Below are 15,712 nucleotides of genomic sequence, written 5' to 3'. Positions count from 1 at the left end.
GTGTTACAAAGGAGAGGATTTTTTTGCCAGGAGATTTCTCTGAGCCAAGGTGGACAATTAGGGCATGAACTAGGCAAAGAAGAGCATACCAGGAAGAAAAAAAAACACACAGGCAAAGGCAGATGGCAGGGCAGCTTGGACGCAGCTGAAGGGCAACATTATGCAGGAGGCAGATGAGGGTCAGGGCTGGACCATGCTGGGCCTTGTACACCCATGAGTGACTTTAGTCCTCTGAGCAAAGAGAAGCCTCCGAAGGTTCTGCACGGGGGTAGGGAGAAGGGGTACAAACAGTCTTATCCTGGCTTCAATGTGCAGTCTAAGGGCTGATCCCTTCATGTCCAAAGCTGACAAGCTGATTAACACTCTTATGTATACATGAAGTCCTCTTACACATGTATGTGTGTATACACATAGAGAGCATATAAAAAAATTTTTAAAGTTCTATGGTACAAATAATAGTGCAGAAAGGTCATTAACAAGTCAGGAAAGGAAAAAACACATGATGTAACAGCTAATCCACTCTAAACGTCACTGAAGAAACTGAAGTTCAGAGAGCTGGAAAAGAATCTGGAGTAGGCAGTCCAGATCATAACACCATAGCTTTCAAAGGCAAGGGCTTACAACATCCAAAAACAGAATTGAAAAAACACAAATAAGATTTCAGTTCATAGTAAGCTCTTAAAATTCCACTTAAAACTGTTTTTCTGAATACTCTATTTGTAAATCTTTAAATCAGGGGGAAATGTTACTCAGCTATTTATTGATGCAAGTCTTCAAAACAAAGGAATGTAGACCTTAGTACAGTCATATAATTTAAGGAATTCAGAAATATACATCTAAAACAGTTTTGTATCTTCTTCCATCCTCCACTTGCCCATGGTAAATATTCAGGGAAGCAGAGAAACCAAACCCCAAGTGACTAGGTTTGTTAATCCACAAACTGTCTGTTCTCATGAATATCATAGAATTGATTTTCGCCATCCCCCTTTTCCACTTTCAGGATTCTAGAGTTCCAAGTGAAGACAAAATTCATCAATCATTAGGAACCAAAATCAGGCAGATATAAAGACATTAAGGCCATGGCACACCTTGTTGAATAACATATGCTTTATTTAGTTATACTAGATCAGGCAACAATTATAATCATAATAAACTATTAATAAAAATTAATCTGTGGATAGTGAAATTTAGTGTTTTAATAGTAATGAGACAGATTTTTTAAAACAATGTTTTCCTTCTCTAATTACAAAATAAATATATGATGATTGCAGGTTTTTGGAAAATACAGAAAATGAGAAGAAAATACTAACAAATGGAAGAAATCAGGTAAAAATAGAACACTACCTAACAATAATATATTTCCCTTTTGTATAACTATTTACAATTCAAATACTTTCGTGTGGGCCTCTTTGTAGCCTCTTGATAGAGGTGACACAGGTATAATTATGCCCATTTTATAAGGATTTGAGGAAGTTCAGAGCCAGTAAGAGACCTGCCTAGGAGCACAAAGATAGTAAGACAAGACCGTGCAAAGAGGACTCTATAATCTCCTGGCTCAGCCATCTTCTCTAAGTTCATGACCGTGTGATTAACAAATGATATATTCACATAAGTGGCTAACTGCCTGCCTATACCTAAAATGAGCAGTACCTGTGAACATCAATCTAAGATAAGAAAATACACAAACAGAATTGTATTATTAATATAAACATATGCTAAAACACTACAACTTCAAATAAGAATATGAAATTTTACATGTTTTTAAATTGCAAAAAAAAAAAAAGTAGGAGGAGATACATCAAACCCATGGAGACTGAGACTCTCCTAAATGCTTCCTTTTAGGCTTAACAAGAACCCAGACAGAAATCATGTGTTTCCTATCTGAAAGAGATTGAGCCCACTCATGAAGACCAGACATAAGCCAAAGGTCTCCTTTTGGCTGATACTATTAAGTAGTTAACAAATTTGAAAAAAAAAAAGTCCCCTTGAAAGAGAGAAAGAAGAAACCTTACACAGTATCTATAGAAATGTACTGGTAAGCCCAGTACTAGAAACCAACCTCCCTATCCAGGGGTCATATTCCCATTCAAAACACCTTCTTAAAAGAGTAAGTCGGGCCGGCCCGGTGGCGCACTGCTACAGTGAGCCACTTGGGAGCGCAGTGGCGCTCCCGCCAAGGGTTCGGATCCCACATACAGACCAGTTCCGCTCACTGGCTGAGCGAGGTGCGGGGTTGCGATCCCATTGCCAGTCCCGGTCCGGTACGGGCGCGACACTGAGGGTTGCAATCCGTTGCCGGACACGAAAAAAAGACAAAAAGGGAAAAAAAAAAAAAAAAAGAGTAAGTCATAGCAACTCAGATTCAGAAAATCAAACAGAAATTAGAACATGGAGCTACGTTTTTCAACTAAGAGAATTTCACACAGGCACCCAAAGGACTGGCATATAATCCAAGCCTATCATTCATTCAAGTGACATTTCAATGTCCACCATACACACATTGCACTGGCACTACCAACAGTTGGCTGTCCTGGTTTTAAAAATTTGCCAGGATTTTTTTTTTTCTCAAACTAGCAGATTCACCTTTCACTCCCAAAAAGGGACTTTGTATTTAAGTGTACTGTAATTCTCACTCCCAAAAACAAGATTAGAAATATCTACTAAACCACAGGAAACTCAAAACGATGACTCCATTACAGTGTATGGCAGAATATTTTTACATTTATTTGTTACCATTCATATTTTAAGTCAATTAGCCAACTAATGCTCCCTCTATCAAAGATGTTCAGAAGTCTGTAATCTTACAAAGGATTTGATATTCTGATTTCTCATAAGAAGAAACTGTCCCTTATTTCCTCCAATTTTTATATTAAAGATGAGTTTCACAGTTGTGTTCTCAAGTTAGGAAAAGACCGTGAATCAGGCCAAGGTCAGTATCTACAACAACTCCTTGTAGAATTTCATAAGGTCTACCGACTTTCACTGAAGAAACAGATACTGCCCTTCAATCTAGTAAGAAAACTGGATTATTTAAATGGATCCAGTCTGCTATTATAGATTTCTAAATAACTGAAGGTAGACTCTAAGACACAGAATATTCTAGACTTATTAAATAAGGCTTCTTGAAGGTCAGGTTCAAAGCTCAATTCTAAATGATTAAAAAGGCAAAACAAAAAGGAGAAAATTCATTATTGCACAATTTAAAGAATCAAAGAGGACAACAGTAACTGAAGTAAATTTTTAAAACTAGCCTTTTAGAAGTGCAATAGCCAATACATCTCTAAAACCACCGTAAGACGGATTGTCATTATCCACTGAACTTTTAAGGATTAATTCTGAATTACAATGTCTCCTACCTTTAACAGAAAGTCTGAAGGAGGAAAAGCAAGAAGTAGAATCAAGTTTTTATATAACAATATTAAATAAAGCAGCCCAGTGAAGCATAAATTCCTGAAAGAGTGGGAACAAAAGAACTCTCTATATCTGAAAATGGCTACTTTAATTTTTTGTGTTCTTCTGAGCTTAACTCACTACAGCTTAACTCACCAAGACTCCAACATACACACACACACATTCAGAAAATATGAGGAGTCTTCAAAAAGTTGATGGAAAGATGCGTATTATCTTTTAATTTTATTTTCCATCAACTTTTTGAAGTACCCTTGTACAAACCACATTCTTGTGTATCAAAAAATAAATCACATAAAAAGCACAAGAACCCAGAAGTTTAAGTTTTATGATTTATCAAAATCAAAAGACAAGCCATTGCTAAGCTATGAGCTACTAATACAAATTCAGATGTAATATATATCACTAAATTTTGAATAAACTCAGTCACTAGCTCTTGTATCACCATTTTCTAACACATCTAAAATTATAAACTAAGAAAATAAAAATTTAACGAAAGGAAAGAGCATGAAAAATCTTGAAACAAATTTGCTGAAATAACAATTTTTTAAAAATCTGTCCATTTTAAAATAAAAGTATTTTGCAATAAGTTGTTTAAATGAACAAAAAGTTTTTAAAGGTTTTTCCCCACTGTAGTAGTCCTTATTGAAAACAAAAATGCAAAACTATCTTGGCCTTTGGAATTTCCTGCTATTTATGAAACAGCTTAAACAAAATGCCTTTTTAATAAAGTTGCTAAGAGAGATCCACGAACACTGTAAAAAAACTGCTCTGACAAGCTTCAATAAGGAAGTTCACTTGAACACTTATAAGGACCTCAAACAGCACTAGTCAAACTACCTACTAACCACGCTTGGTAAGCTGGAGCTGACATTATTTACATGACCCACCTAAATAAAATTTAAATTACATTAGGAATCCATAAGATAGTCACTTACCTACTACCACCCAGTACATTATAATGTTCTATGCATCATATTAAATTATACATATACGCATATCTATATAGAGATACATCAATGATCTCCAAGCCACTTTTGAAATGCCCACCATAACTTCTAACTGCAGAAAGACATCATATGGTACAATTACTACACTGAGATATAGTTCAATGTACTTGATACTCTATCTCCAAGACATTCCAATAGTATTTCCTAATGAATTTTTGTTTTCACCCTAAGTAAAAGAACTAAGAAATTCTTGAATCAGCATGAGCAAACTGCCCAGCTTGCCCTTATCCAAAATATAAGCATCTCTATTTAAAGATGTAAAAATCTAAATAAACTCTAAAACATCGGCCTTCTGTAAGTTATTAGGCCAGCAATTCACCTCTCACTAAATCCCTCAATTTCAGCTCTCTTATTTTCACAAAAGTGAATTCAGCAGAATTCATCCAATAACTACCATAAAGACAAAGTGAAGAAATCAACTTGACTCTATTTTTAGTTATTTTGGACAATTATTTTGTGTTACCTTAAGTATCAGATCAATAACTAACTAAATGTTATCTTACCATACAACAGATCTAAGTACAACACTACTCACTGAATAAGTGAATAATCATCCCTGTTTTTATGTCCACATTCAATGTAGTCCACGGTAACCATAAATCACCCCTAACATACCTCCTCAGCTTTTCTATGTATATAAGAAAGAATGTAATCATTATTCTTACCCAAGTCCCTTCTGTAGATTCAAATTCACCACTGACATTCTTTTAAATTCTTTCTAAAATTATTCAAGAACAAATACAACGTGTATTTTTTATTTTGAGTGCAAGAGATAATCAAATAAGTTCTTTTTTTTTTAATTGGCTTTATTGCAATTCTAGAATCGGGTGATACACTCTTCCATAAAATAGAGTAAGTGTTCCCAAATAAGTTCTTAAATTCACATATGTATCTAAAAGTTTGAAACTCAGTTTGCAAATACAATCTACATAATACCGGCTCTAGAGTGTGCAGAATCTAGACCCAGATACTGATATTTCACCCAAAGTCTAGCTGCACTCTATAATAAATAAGCTTTTATATTAAACATGTTACTAGAGTATTAAACAAACCTAAACACAAATGTGTTAGCCAAGAGAACACTGACAGCTGTAGAAAAAACAGTACATGCTTTTTAAAAATGTCTGATGGTACCTATAATTATATAAACCAATCCAGACTCTACCACTTCAACAGTAATGGCAAAGATGTCTGAGGCATATTAAATACATCATGAAAATTCACACTTCTTGGTGCCACCACAAAACCAAAATTATCAAGCTAAATATGTCTGACCTGATAAGGCAATTCTTAAATCTTTCTCCTTTCTAAAATAAACTGTTCCATGTTTAAAGATTTATTATTTCTGATAACTACTATTACAAATCAATCATTTATTTTAAAAAATGCACATCCGACTTCCAAAAAGCACAGGTTAACAGAGTACCATCACACAGGGTTTTATAACCCAAAAGTTAAGTTTCTGACATTTGCCAGCAGTCCCACAACATGCTGGCCCTGTGCCATCATGGCCTGATGCCAGCCTGATGTAGGACCGGGCTAAAAATAGCAGCTAAGCAGCAGCTAGAACACATAGGTCCTTCTGACTTCAGCTTTATTTCCCTAAATCAAGGGGAGTTGGACAAAGGGGGGGGGGGCAGCTGCAGGGAATGAAGGAAATGGAATGTACTCTCAGTAGGTATTTCTTAACTCTTCAGATTTGTATTTTTTTTTCCTACCACACCCTCCTACTCCTCACTTCCCCCACCCCATCCCCAATAAAGGAGAGAGGAAGAGGGGAAAGGCAGGGGCGGGGGGTGGGGCATAGGGAGCAGCGGGAAGGAGAAAGGAAGGAAGGAGCTGGAGCTCTGAATCAGTCTGGGTTCAGAGCCTCCCCCTTCTCCTGTCCTCAAGTCTTACTCGACTCTACCATCATCACAAAGCAGCCACTGGTCATTTCAGTCCTCAGCTTTACCACGGTCTACAGAAAGTATAAACTAGTTGGGCTGAAGGGCTGTCAGACAAAAATTACAAAAGTGGTATTTGGGGAAACTTGAGAAGACAGAACTGTAAGATGGCATCAAGAATACATAATCCTAAGTGCTAAGGAAGCTTAAAGAATGCTAAAAAACAAAATCCTAAAGGAATAAGGTTAATATATTAAAACATTTGCTTATATACATCAATCAGATTATGCCTTTCTGGTATTTGAGTTTTATTTTATGACAAGTATTTATAAAAATCATGACCATATTCTTCATAGAAATGAGTTAATAGAAAAACATAGCAGGAGCAAAGGTTCAGCACAACGAAATACAGTGCTACCTTCAACCTCTTCAGGCCTTTACGGAGAAAAGATCAATGACAACACCAGAAGAGGCTACAGGCTGTGCAATTTACACATAAACTATGAGATACCTATACTTCATTCATAAAAATGCTGGTCGCTGTCAGCAAGCATTTAACAGGTACAACCTGGCACATACAGAATTCTAAATTGTACCAATGTAATTAAGAAAGGGAATTTAAAACTTGCTTCTGTGGGCTCATTCTACATGCTACCTTCTTATGCATATTTTCTATATGATATCTTCCAACATTAGAGATCTGACACCAATTAACAATAAAGAACACTTTAAGTAAACAGACAGACTTAAATAAGGCAAGACCAGGCAGCAAGTCACTTGAATTTTAATCACATTAATTCACTAAATGAGCTTCCAATTTATCTGGTCAACTTATTGGGATAGTAAGAGTTTAAATGTACTGACAGGTTCTACTGCATCCTTACAATTAACATCAGGGTTTAGTAACTGCACAGGTAAAACTCTCTTTTTCAAACAATGTCAAATTTCTTTACAGAAAGAAGAAATAGTTTATTTTTTTATTGTAACATTTAAAAAGGGCCTTAAAACAAGATATATAATTTCTTATATGTATTCTGAGAACATACCTTTGCTGCATATATATGATTAGATCTAACCTACAAGTGATTTCTCTCTCAAAATTTAAAAATGTCGCGTGGAAGATGATGAAAATCGCCCAACACAACCATCCTCCAAAGCTGAAATTCATTTCTAAGACATTTTAGAAATGCGGTGTTTTTTGACTAAAAATTTAAAATACACATTTAAAAATCAGGAACTGGCCAGTTAGTTCAGTTGGTTAGAGCACGGTATTACAACACCAAGGTCAAGGGTTCTGATCTCCTTACCGGCCAGCCACCAAAAAAAAAAAAAAGAAAGAAAGAAATAATAGCTAGATCACAATTTAAAATTCAGGCCACTGTAAATCCTGTGCTTTAGTTCCCTCATCCGTAAAATGAGAATACTGTAATAACAATGCCTCCTCATAAGGCTGCTGTTAAATATGAAGAGCGTAGAAGAGAGCAGTATCTGGCATATGAGTAGGTACTATTAAAATGCTGGCTGTTATTACTCTTACTATTAGTAAATGTTGTAGTTGTATTAACAGTCTCACCCTAAATCACGTCCAGCTGCTTCAGTGAAGAACCACCTCAAATCATACAAAAAGTCTTTAAAGGTTACAGAAGTTATTAAAGTTTTGAGGTCACATCAATTATTTGAAAGAAGTGTATACATGAATAGATATATCACAAAGGGTTATGTACATACTATTTATTGGCCATGAGGGAGAAGTCATACCAATAAAAACAGTGAAATACACACAAAAGCAAGTCAAATAAAGAACACTACTGGACAAGTTTCATAAACACAGAAATTCAGAGCAAACTTCTTACTGGGTATTAACTTCTGTTCTGCAAAGCACTTTAAACTTAAAGTAAATTCTTTATTACATAGATGTACACACAGCTGTAGTATAGTTTTGTACTGTTAGCATTTGTAACTTTTCCTGAACTTTCTCATAACATTCCTACAATTTCCAAATATCTACAAATGTTTTACACTAGCATGTATTTAGCATGCTAGAACCATTGCTGAACAGAAGTCAGAACAGAATTTAGTCTGAAACTAAAACACTATCTAGAAATACTTTTACAGCATTCAAAAAAGTGTTAGCCAAATAACCTCTCCAACAGCACAGTCAATTTACATTCAAGAATATGCTTGTTCTGATTTCTGAGACTACCAAACATTCCCATCAAATTAAGAGAAAGACTAAGCAGTCGAAAAACAGTCAACGTTTAGCTTTGCCATTTGCTGTGTCACTGTGTACAAGTTACTCAACCTGTCTGGGCCTCAACAGTCTCATGAGCAACATGGGAATAGCTAGAATTGATGTTATCATTTCACCTCAAAAACCTCCACAGCTCTACAAGCAGATAACAGCTATAATGCAAGACTATTTTATTATTCATGAAAACAGCTTCTCATCTTTCAGCATATTTTAAGAGAAATGAAACAGTGCATCTGTACACGGGGATCACCGGAATATACTTAGTGTAACCATACTCAAATTATACCTAGGTGAATTTGTCTCCTTTTCTGCTCACTTGTGAACATCGTGTTTGTTGTATGTACAATAGCTGACACAAAACTAGTTATCACTTAAGAATCCCACAGATATAAAACATTTGGCATACCCTTAGCAAACTTTTACTTACTACCAGCTGAAAGTCAATCTTTCAATCAGCTGAAAGTTCAAAATGATAAGCAGATTTTGCACTGCATTCTCTCCAAAGCTTGCTTTAGCTATCTTTTCCAGGTGAAAGAAATTAACAAAGCATCCTATTTTAAGAAGTGAAAACCTTTTACAAAGCACATTCTTAGAACACAGGGCAGTGAAAGCAAAAACTGAAAAGATACCCAGGTTTTTTAAACCAATCTAATCAACAAACTGTATTTGAAAATCTGGCTGGAATTGAGAAACAAACACCTCATTTTAAAGGACAAGGCTATGTAACATTTCCCCCCAAAATACAGCTCATGTTTTCAAATTTACAGTACTCCCCAAACATTTACATGTCAGAAAATTAGTAAACCAAGAAAAGTAAATTAGGCTTTTTGTCGTGAGAAAGCACCATTTTTTTAATTATACCATGGTAATCTGAAAGTTAGCTAAAAACGGTTTTGGGGGGTTTCATGTAATTTATTAGCACTTAGAAAACACTTTCCTATAATCTGCTTTGTTTCTAAGATATTTATTAGTTACCTATAATCTGCTTTCTTTTCTAGGATTTGTCCTCTTAAATATAACAGTTTAAGTCAACAGCAGGTTGAATTTAATGATTTCCCAACAAAAATTTCTAATGCTAAATGAATGTTTTATCATACATACATGTAAGTATGATTCTTAAAATAAGGTATCAAACTTATTGGAGAAAACATACTGTCCAACACAAAAATATAAAACATGTAAACACGTGAAAACTATTTTCTGTACTATGCAGATCCAATCATGAAATTTTTAAGAGACAGCTTCCTTAAAAAGAAAACATGTCATTCCTCTACTGCCACACTGTTCACTGAATATATTACTAGATGAAATCAGACACTCTAAACTAAACCCTTAATATGAGATTGAGCAGAAGAGAGGTGCTGACCTGAGTCTTTCCACATAAAACATTTAGAGTTAGAATTGAGATAAATTGATTATCCATTGTGAAAAGAAAAGAGGGCCAGGATAAACATCTTATAAATCGGAAAGGACATACTTAAGACAATAATGACTTGAATTGTTCAATTAACTGCAATAAATCTTTTATTAAAGGACATGCTCCACAGGCATCCTGATGTTTCTAAAAAGAAAGGCATCAAAGTCTCATCTACAAAAAGGATGAAATTCAATGCAAAGTGGAAAAAATAATGGGATGGCCTTTTCAATCCAACGGTATACTCATAAGTGTGCAGCAAAAAATTAAAGACTTAATCAAGAGCAGAAACGTTTGCTTAACCTAAACCTGCAAAATTCTACCTTCCATTACTGTTAAAATCTTTGGGCTACAAAAAATATTGTCTCCTGAACACTTTAGATATCCTCACGGGATAAGAGAACTATGTATCATAACAAATTCCAAGTATTCTTCACCTAAAACTGAAAATTTAACTTCCCTCAGAACAATGCCGAAGACACATGAGGTATTAAAATACTTTCAAAAATCGACTGTAAACAAATCAGACACCTCAATTCACACAAAAGTACAATAAAAATATATATGAGACTGTTTTCAAAATTTCTACTTTTGGGTACTTTTTCATTAATCAAAAGGCAGAAAAGTGTAGGATCTGATTCAAAATTGTTCTATATTATTAACCTTGAAAATGCATTCAATGAAATGTAATATCATCAATAAACAAAATACCCAATTCTGAAAGTACATTTGGAATCACACCTTTATATAGTAATCGCTGGTCTGTAAAGAAAATCAAAATACTCAATGGCCAATTAATTATCTGATTAAAATTTTTATTTGCCCTAATTCTAATAATGACCCCCTTCTACTGCCTTGCTACCCCCCTAAAAAACACCAAATTTTAAGTTATGAATTTGAAAAGACTGTAAGAGTATATTTGCCACAGTGTTAATGGAATTCTGGGCAATATTCTTTTCTCTCAAAAGTAACTAAGAAAAAAAAAGGCAACTCCTTTTAAAACTTCTCTCTCACTCAAAAGACAAGAAAATAGTTTTGCTTAACTATTTCTTGCTTTCAAAATGACTATTTAGTCACAAATAAGGAAACTGTTTTAAAACAAAACAGGGCTTTCCTGTTAGCTCAGTTGGTTGAAGCATGGTGTTATAACACCAAATTCAAGGGTTCGGATCTCTGTACCCGCCAGCCACCTCCCCACAAAAAAGAGATGTGCACCAGATTTTCGGAAAGGACACGCATGCTCACACACTTGAGCACACAAATATACACACGCGAACACGCTGAAACAAAAAATATAATTAAAAACTCAAAGGTAGTTTTTGTTAAGTCTCTTTATTTAAAAAAAATATGCTTCTAAGTTTTAAGGAATATCCAATAAGATAGGCATAAAGTGAAAAGAAAAATTTCCTCCAAAACCTTTCCCATTCACTTAACTGCCCTTCTCCAAAGAAACCCACTATTCAGTGGTTGCTGGTATAGCCTTCCAGATATTTTTATGCACTTACACACAACACACAAGACTTTTTTGTTTTAAACATAAGTTCTAGCACACTATACGAAGTTTTTGACTTATTTTTAAGTGAAATGAGGGTCCTCTTTCCTTGTCAATCTACATAAATCTACTTCACTTTTTTTTATGGTTGCATAGTTCTCCACTGAGTACTTATTTCTTAACCAATACCTTTCTGAGAGAAATTTAGGTTGATTCTAGCTTTTCAGTATTACAAACCATACTGCCATGAGTATCACTATGCAGAACATCTTCATGCACCAATATCAATATTACCTATAGGATAAATTTCATATAGAAATGACACAAAGAAACTGTGCCAAGTAGCATTATAAGCAGCCACTTCTCCCACCTCCTCAACAAATTCTAGGTACTGACTACCTATCTTTTTAGACTTCCCCAGTGCAGCTGACAAAAACGGCATCTCATTTTACTTGTGTTCTTTATGTAACAGTGAAAGTGAATATGTTTACCGACTATTTGCATTTCTTTGTCTCTGAAATGTGTTGCTGACTTTCCTATTCACCTTTTTTTTTTTAACTGATTTTTAGTTATCCACTAGACCTTGGTCAAACGTATTATAAATATTTATGTCAGTTAGCTATTTAATTTGGTTTATGGTATTTTCAACCCTGCAGAAATCTTTAGATTTTTATCCAATTAAACATATGTCTTTGGGCCGAGCCCATGGCGCACTCGGGAGAGTGCGGCGCTGGGAGAGCAGCGGCGCTCCCGCTGCGGGTTCAGATCCTATATAGGGATGACCGGTGCGCGCTCACAGTGCTCACTGGCTGAGCGCGGTGCGGCCAGTCTCAAAAAGGACAAATAAATAAATTAATAAATAAATAAACATATGTCTTTTTCTTTATAGTTTGAGTTTCGGGTCATATTAAGAAAACTCTTTCCTGGGAAAAATTTGGAGAAAATGTTTTATGTAACTTCTAAATAATTACTTACGTTATGTTGCTAATACGTGCCAGCACCTTTGGACAGCTCTCTTCCAATATCAATTATTCAACAAAAATAAACCAACTACATTTTCTCTAAAACCTTCCTATAGTCAACTGATGGGCAATCTGCACCAATTAAATATTGCTTACAACTACTATACCAAGGTTTAAATTGTTTCCTTTAAATTTTCTCCTAAAAATCTATAAGTTGAAAAATAATAACTACCCAGTAGTTTCAATTTCCAGCAAGCCCCAACTCTCTATCCCTCAATCCTTAAATAATCTTCAACAGCATAAATGTAAAATAAAGTCCAACAACTAGATTTTCCCTATGGTAGCTATAATTTAGTCATCTCTACAATAGTCAATGAATACTTCCTGCATAAACAAACTTGTAATTTTACAATACCAGAAAATTGCTTATAGTACTATCAACAGAGTATTCTGTTCATTCCTATCTCAGGTTCTGAAACAAAAGTGTTCTGCCTCAACTCACAATTATAAAATAAGCCTCTTGAGTTAGTATACCAATTCAAACCACCACTTAAAGCTAAATTAGATGGTTAATCTAGCCACCCTCTCTCCATTCTCCCCATCAAGGGGGTTGGGGGGGAGACTTGGTCATAAGTTTTCTATCTCACAGTGCCAGCTGCCAGACATTTAACAGCCTTCATCTCTAAGCTTGGCACAACAAGTAATACAACTTGGAAGTTAAGTTAATTGGCAGAACTCAGAGGGGAAAAAAGAATATTTTCCACAATTTGTACAGCACTTGTTTAGCACGTATGTAAGTGTTTCCAAAGTGGCGGTCAACTCCTCAAACTATACTAGAAGCATCATACCACTTCACATGAACCACTGCCAATTCCATTCAATGGCCTCCTACCCCTTTGGGGACTATTCAAAAAGTTACTATTTTCTTTTACAACTACTCACCCAGGCCTCTTCCACTGATGAAAGCAAGCAAAGCCCACGCTGTGTGTCTGTCTCCTAGAGAAGATTGCATCTTTTATTTATCGCCCCTTGGCTTTATTTTCACAGTGAATTCCTGGCTTAAATGCAATCAGCCAAGAAACCCTCCCTATGTGCTCTGCTGTCATTCCTCATTGCTTGCTAGCAGAGTCAAGCACAAGGGTAAAAAAAAAAGACCTCAACACTGCCGGCCAAGCCATAAAAATTCACAGACTCTAGTTTGTTATACTGAGAATCCATAGATGTGCTTCAATCCGTTTCAACCCGGCAGGAAACAAACAAACAAACAAAAGGTATGTAACTTGAAAGAATGTTAATTAGATTTTTTAAAAGAAAAAAAAAAAAAAGGATGGATAGCCTCAAAAGCCAAAACCCCTGTAGACAGAAGGAAAGGGTGTCGAGCATAGAAAAGTCAACACTGGGGGCTGCCTTTGGAAATAATGACCATGCAGAAAATCACGTTTGCAGATTGCATTAGAATTCAAATCAACCAGACAGGATTAATACAAATCTTAATTCTCTCTTGGGGCCCCTAACCAGACCCCCACTCCACTACCAAAGAAAAGAAAGATAAAAGGAACTGATTACAAAAAGAGAGAAAAGATTACATTAAAAATCAAAGAGATACAGATGCTTCCAAGTCTATCCCTATTCATTTGGTACCGTGTTTACCACTACAGTTTCAAGTAGACTAATTTGGGAGGGGGTCAGAAAATAAGACATTTGCAATCAGGAGAAAAATATGGGGAGAAGAGAGCTTCACTATGGCATTGTTCTTTCTATCCAGCTCAAACACTTCCATTGCTATGGCTGAGAAAAATATCTGGAAAGGAAAAAAACAAAGCAAAACAAAACATTTTGGGGGAGGGGATACTGGGCACGCTTTTAAACTCGGTATTTGAGAAAACTCTCATGGTCTGTCAGAGAAAGGAGGGCTGTGCAGCTTTAAATCACAAGTCCTTCTCTTGCCTTTGTCAAATATCTTCTACTTTACAAGCCCTGAAAAGAAATAGACTCTTTTGTTTGGTTTCCCCTTTTGGGAGGATGACAGAAAATTGAAAAGGACACAAATAAACCCGAAAATGAGAACAAAGTGCTGGGTCGTGCCGGGCTGCCGGGCAACCGCGCCTGGGCTACGCGGGAGCGGCCACCTACCCCTCCACCTCGCGGTCCCGCAGCCCCGGCTGTGAGCCGCAAGTCCTTAACTGCTGGCGATGGCTCGCCCCGAGCGCCACGACCTGATCACCCAACGCTAACAAAACTCGGGCGGCGGGGCACCCGGGGCTCGGCCGCGGCCCTCACAGGGGCGTCTGGAGCCGGCCCCACAGAAAAGGGAAGCGCGAGCGGCTCCTTCTCGGGCTCGCGCTCCTTAATTCAAAGGCGTCCATGGGGCGAGCGGTCCCTCGGGGGGTGGCGGGAGGCCGCCGCCTCCTTCTAATGCTGCTGTGAGACCAGAGAGGCGCGTGAGGGCGGGGGGAGAGACATTTAAACCTGGGGCGGCCGGCGGGGCTCGCCTGGGCCAGACGCCCCAGTGACCCCGGAGCGCCGCGGCCGCTCGCCCGTCGGCGGGGTTCCCGCGGGAGGAGGCGGGCCGCTGGGCCTGGCCTAAGATGAGTGGGTCCCTGCGCCCCCTGCGCCCCCTGCCTGCTCAACTTCCCCCTCCAGTTCCTTGCCTCTCTTTGATGTCCGACAAGTGAGGACGCGCCTCGTGGGTCGCAGCGGAGAGGTAGGTAGAGATGGGGGGTGTGCAAAGGGGAGGAGTCGGAGCTAAATAGGGGGCGGGGCCCGCAGGCCGATGCCCCACCCCCCCGTCAGCCTGCTCGCCGGGGGAAAAGCCTCTGGGCGGAGGAGGCGCTTTCAAAACAAAGAAATGCGGCACGGAGCCCGGGGGACGCGGGTGGAGAGGAAGGCGGAGGAGGCGCGGCCGAGGCAGGCCGCTTCCCCGCTTCCCCTCCAGTCAGTCTGGGGGAACTCACCCCACTCCCAGCCGAGGCTGAGGCGCCGGGGAGGGGGGAAGAGGGCTGCGCTCCGCGGCTGTTTGCCACTTCACTTTCGCAGATCCGGGTGGGGAAGGAGAGCGCCCGCCCCGCTGCCCGGTGTGGCTGCAGCGCACCCAGCCCCGAGCCTTGCGTCCGTTCTGTCCCGGCTGCCAAGCTGGGCCAAGCCGGTCAAGTGCCCGAAAACGCGCAGAGCGCTGGGAACCTGCCGCGCGACGCGCATCCCGCGTCCCGCCCTCGCGCTCCCTCATCCCCTCGGGCCAGGAAGCCGGCCCGCCCGCGCGGAACGGGGAGCTGAGCCGCCTGTGCCGCCA

At 38.2% G+C, this 15,712-nt stretch overlaps 1 protein-coding gene across 1 annotated transcript in view; it reads right to left on the bottom strand.

Moving 5' to 3' along the window:
* The window catches only part of ZSWIM6 (zinc finger, SWIM-type containing 6), a 192,881-nt gene extending 177,232 nt beyond the window's left edge, over nucleotides 1-15,649 (bottom strand). Inside the window, exons 1-2 of the mRNA XM_008576126.1 lie at nucleotides 15,378-15,649; nucleotides 11,149-11,249 (exon numbers count right to left, since the gene is read on the bottom strand). Of these exons, the coding sequence (XP_008574348.1) occupies nucleotides 11,149-11,249; nucleotides 15,378-15,649 (373 nt within the window). The remainder of the gene's footprint in view (nucleotides 1-11,148; nucleotides 11,250-15,377) is intronic.
* Between the last annotated feature and the right edge of the window lie 63 nt (nucleotides 15,650-15,712).

This window comes from Galeopterus variegatus, unplaced genomic scaffold, assembly GCF_000696425.1.
Source record: "Galeopterus variegatus unplaced genomic scaffold, G_variegatus-3.0.2 Scaffold1296, whole genome shotgun sequence".
Taxonomy (NCBI): Eukaryota; Metazoa; Chordata; class Mammalia; order Dermoptera; family Cynocephalidae; genus Galeopterus; species Galeopterus variegatus.
This window is presented reverse-complemented; position numbering and strand designations above follow the sequence as displayed.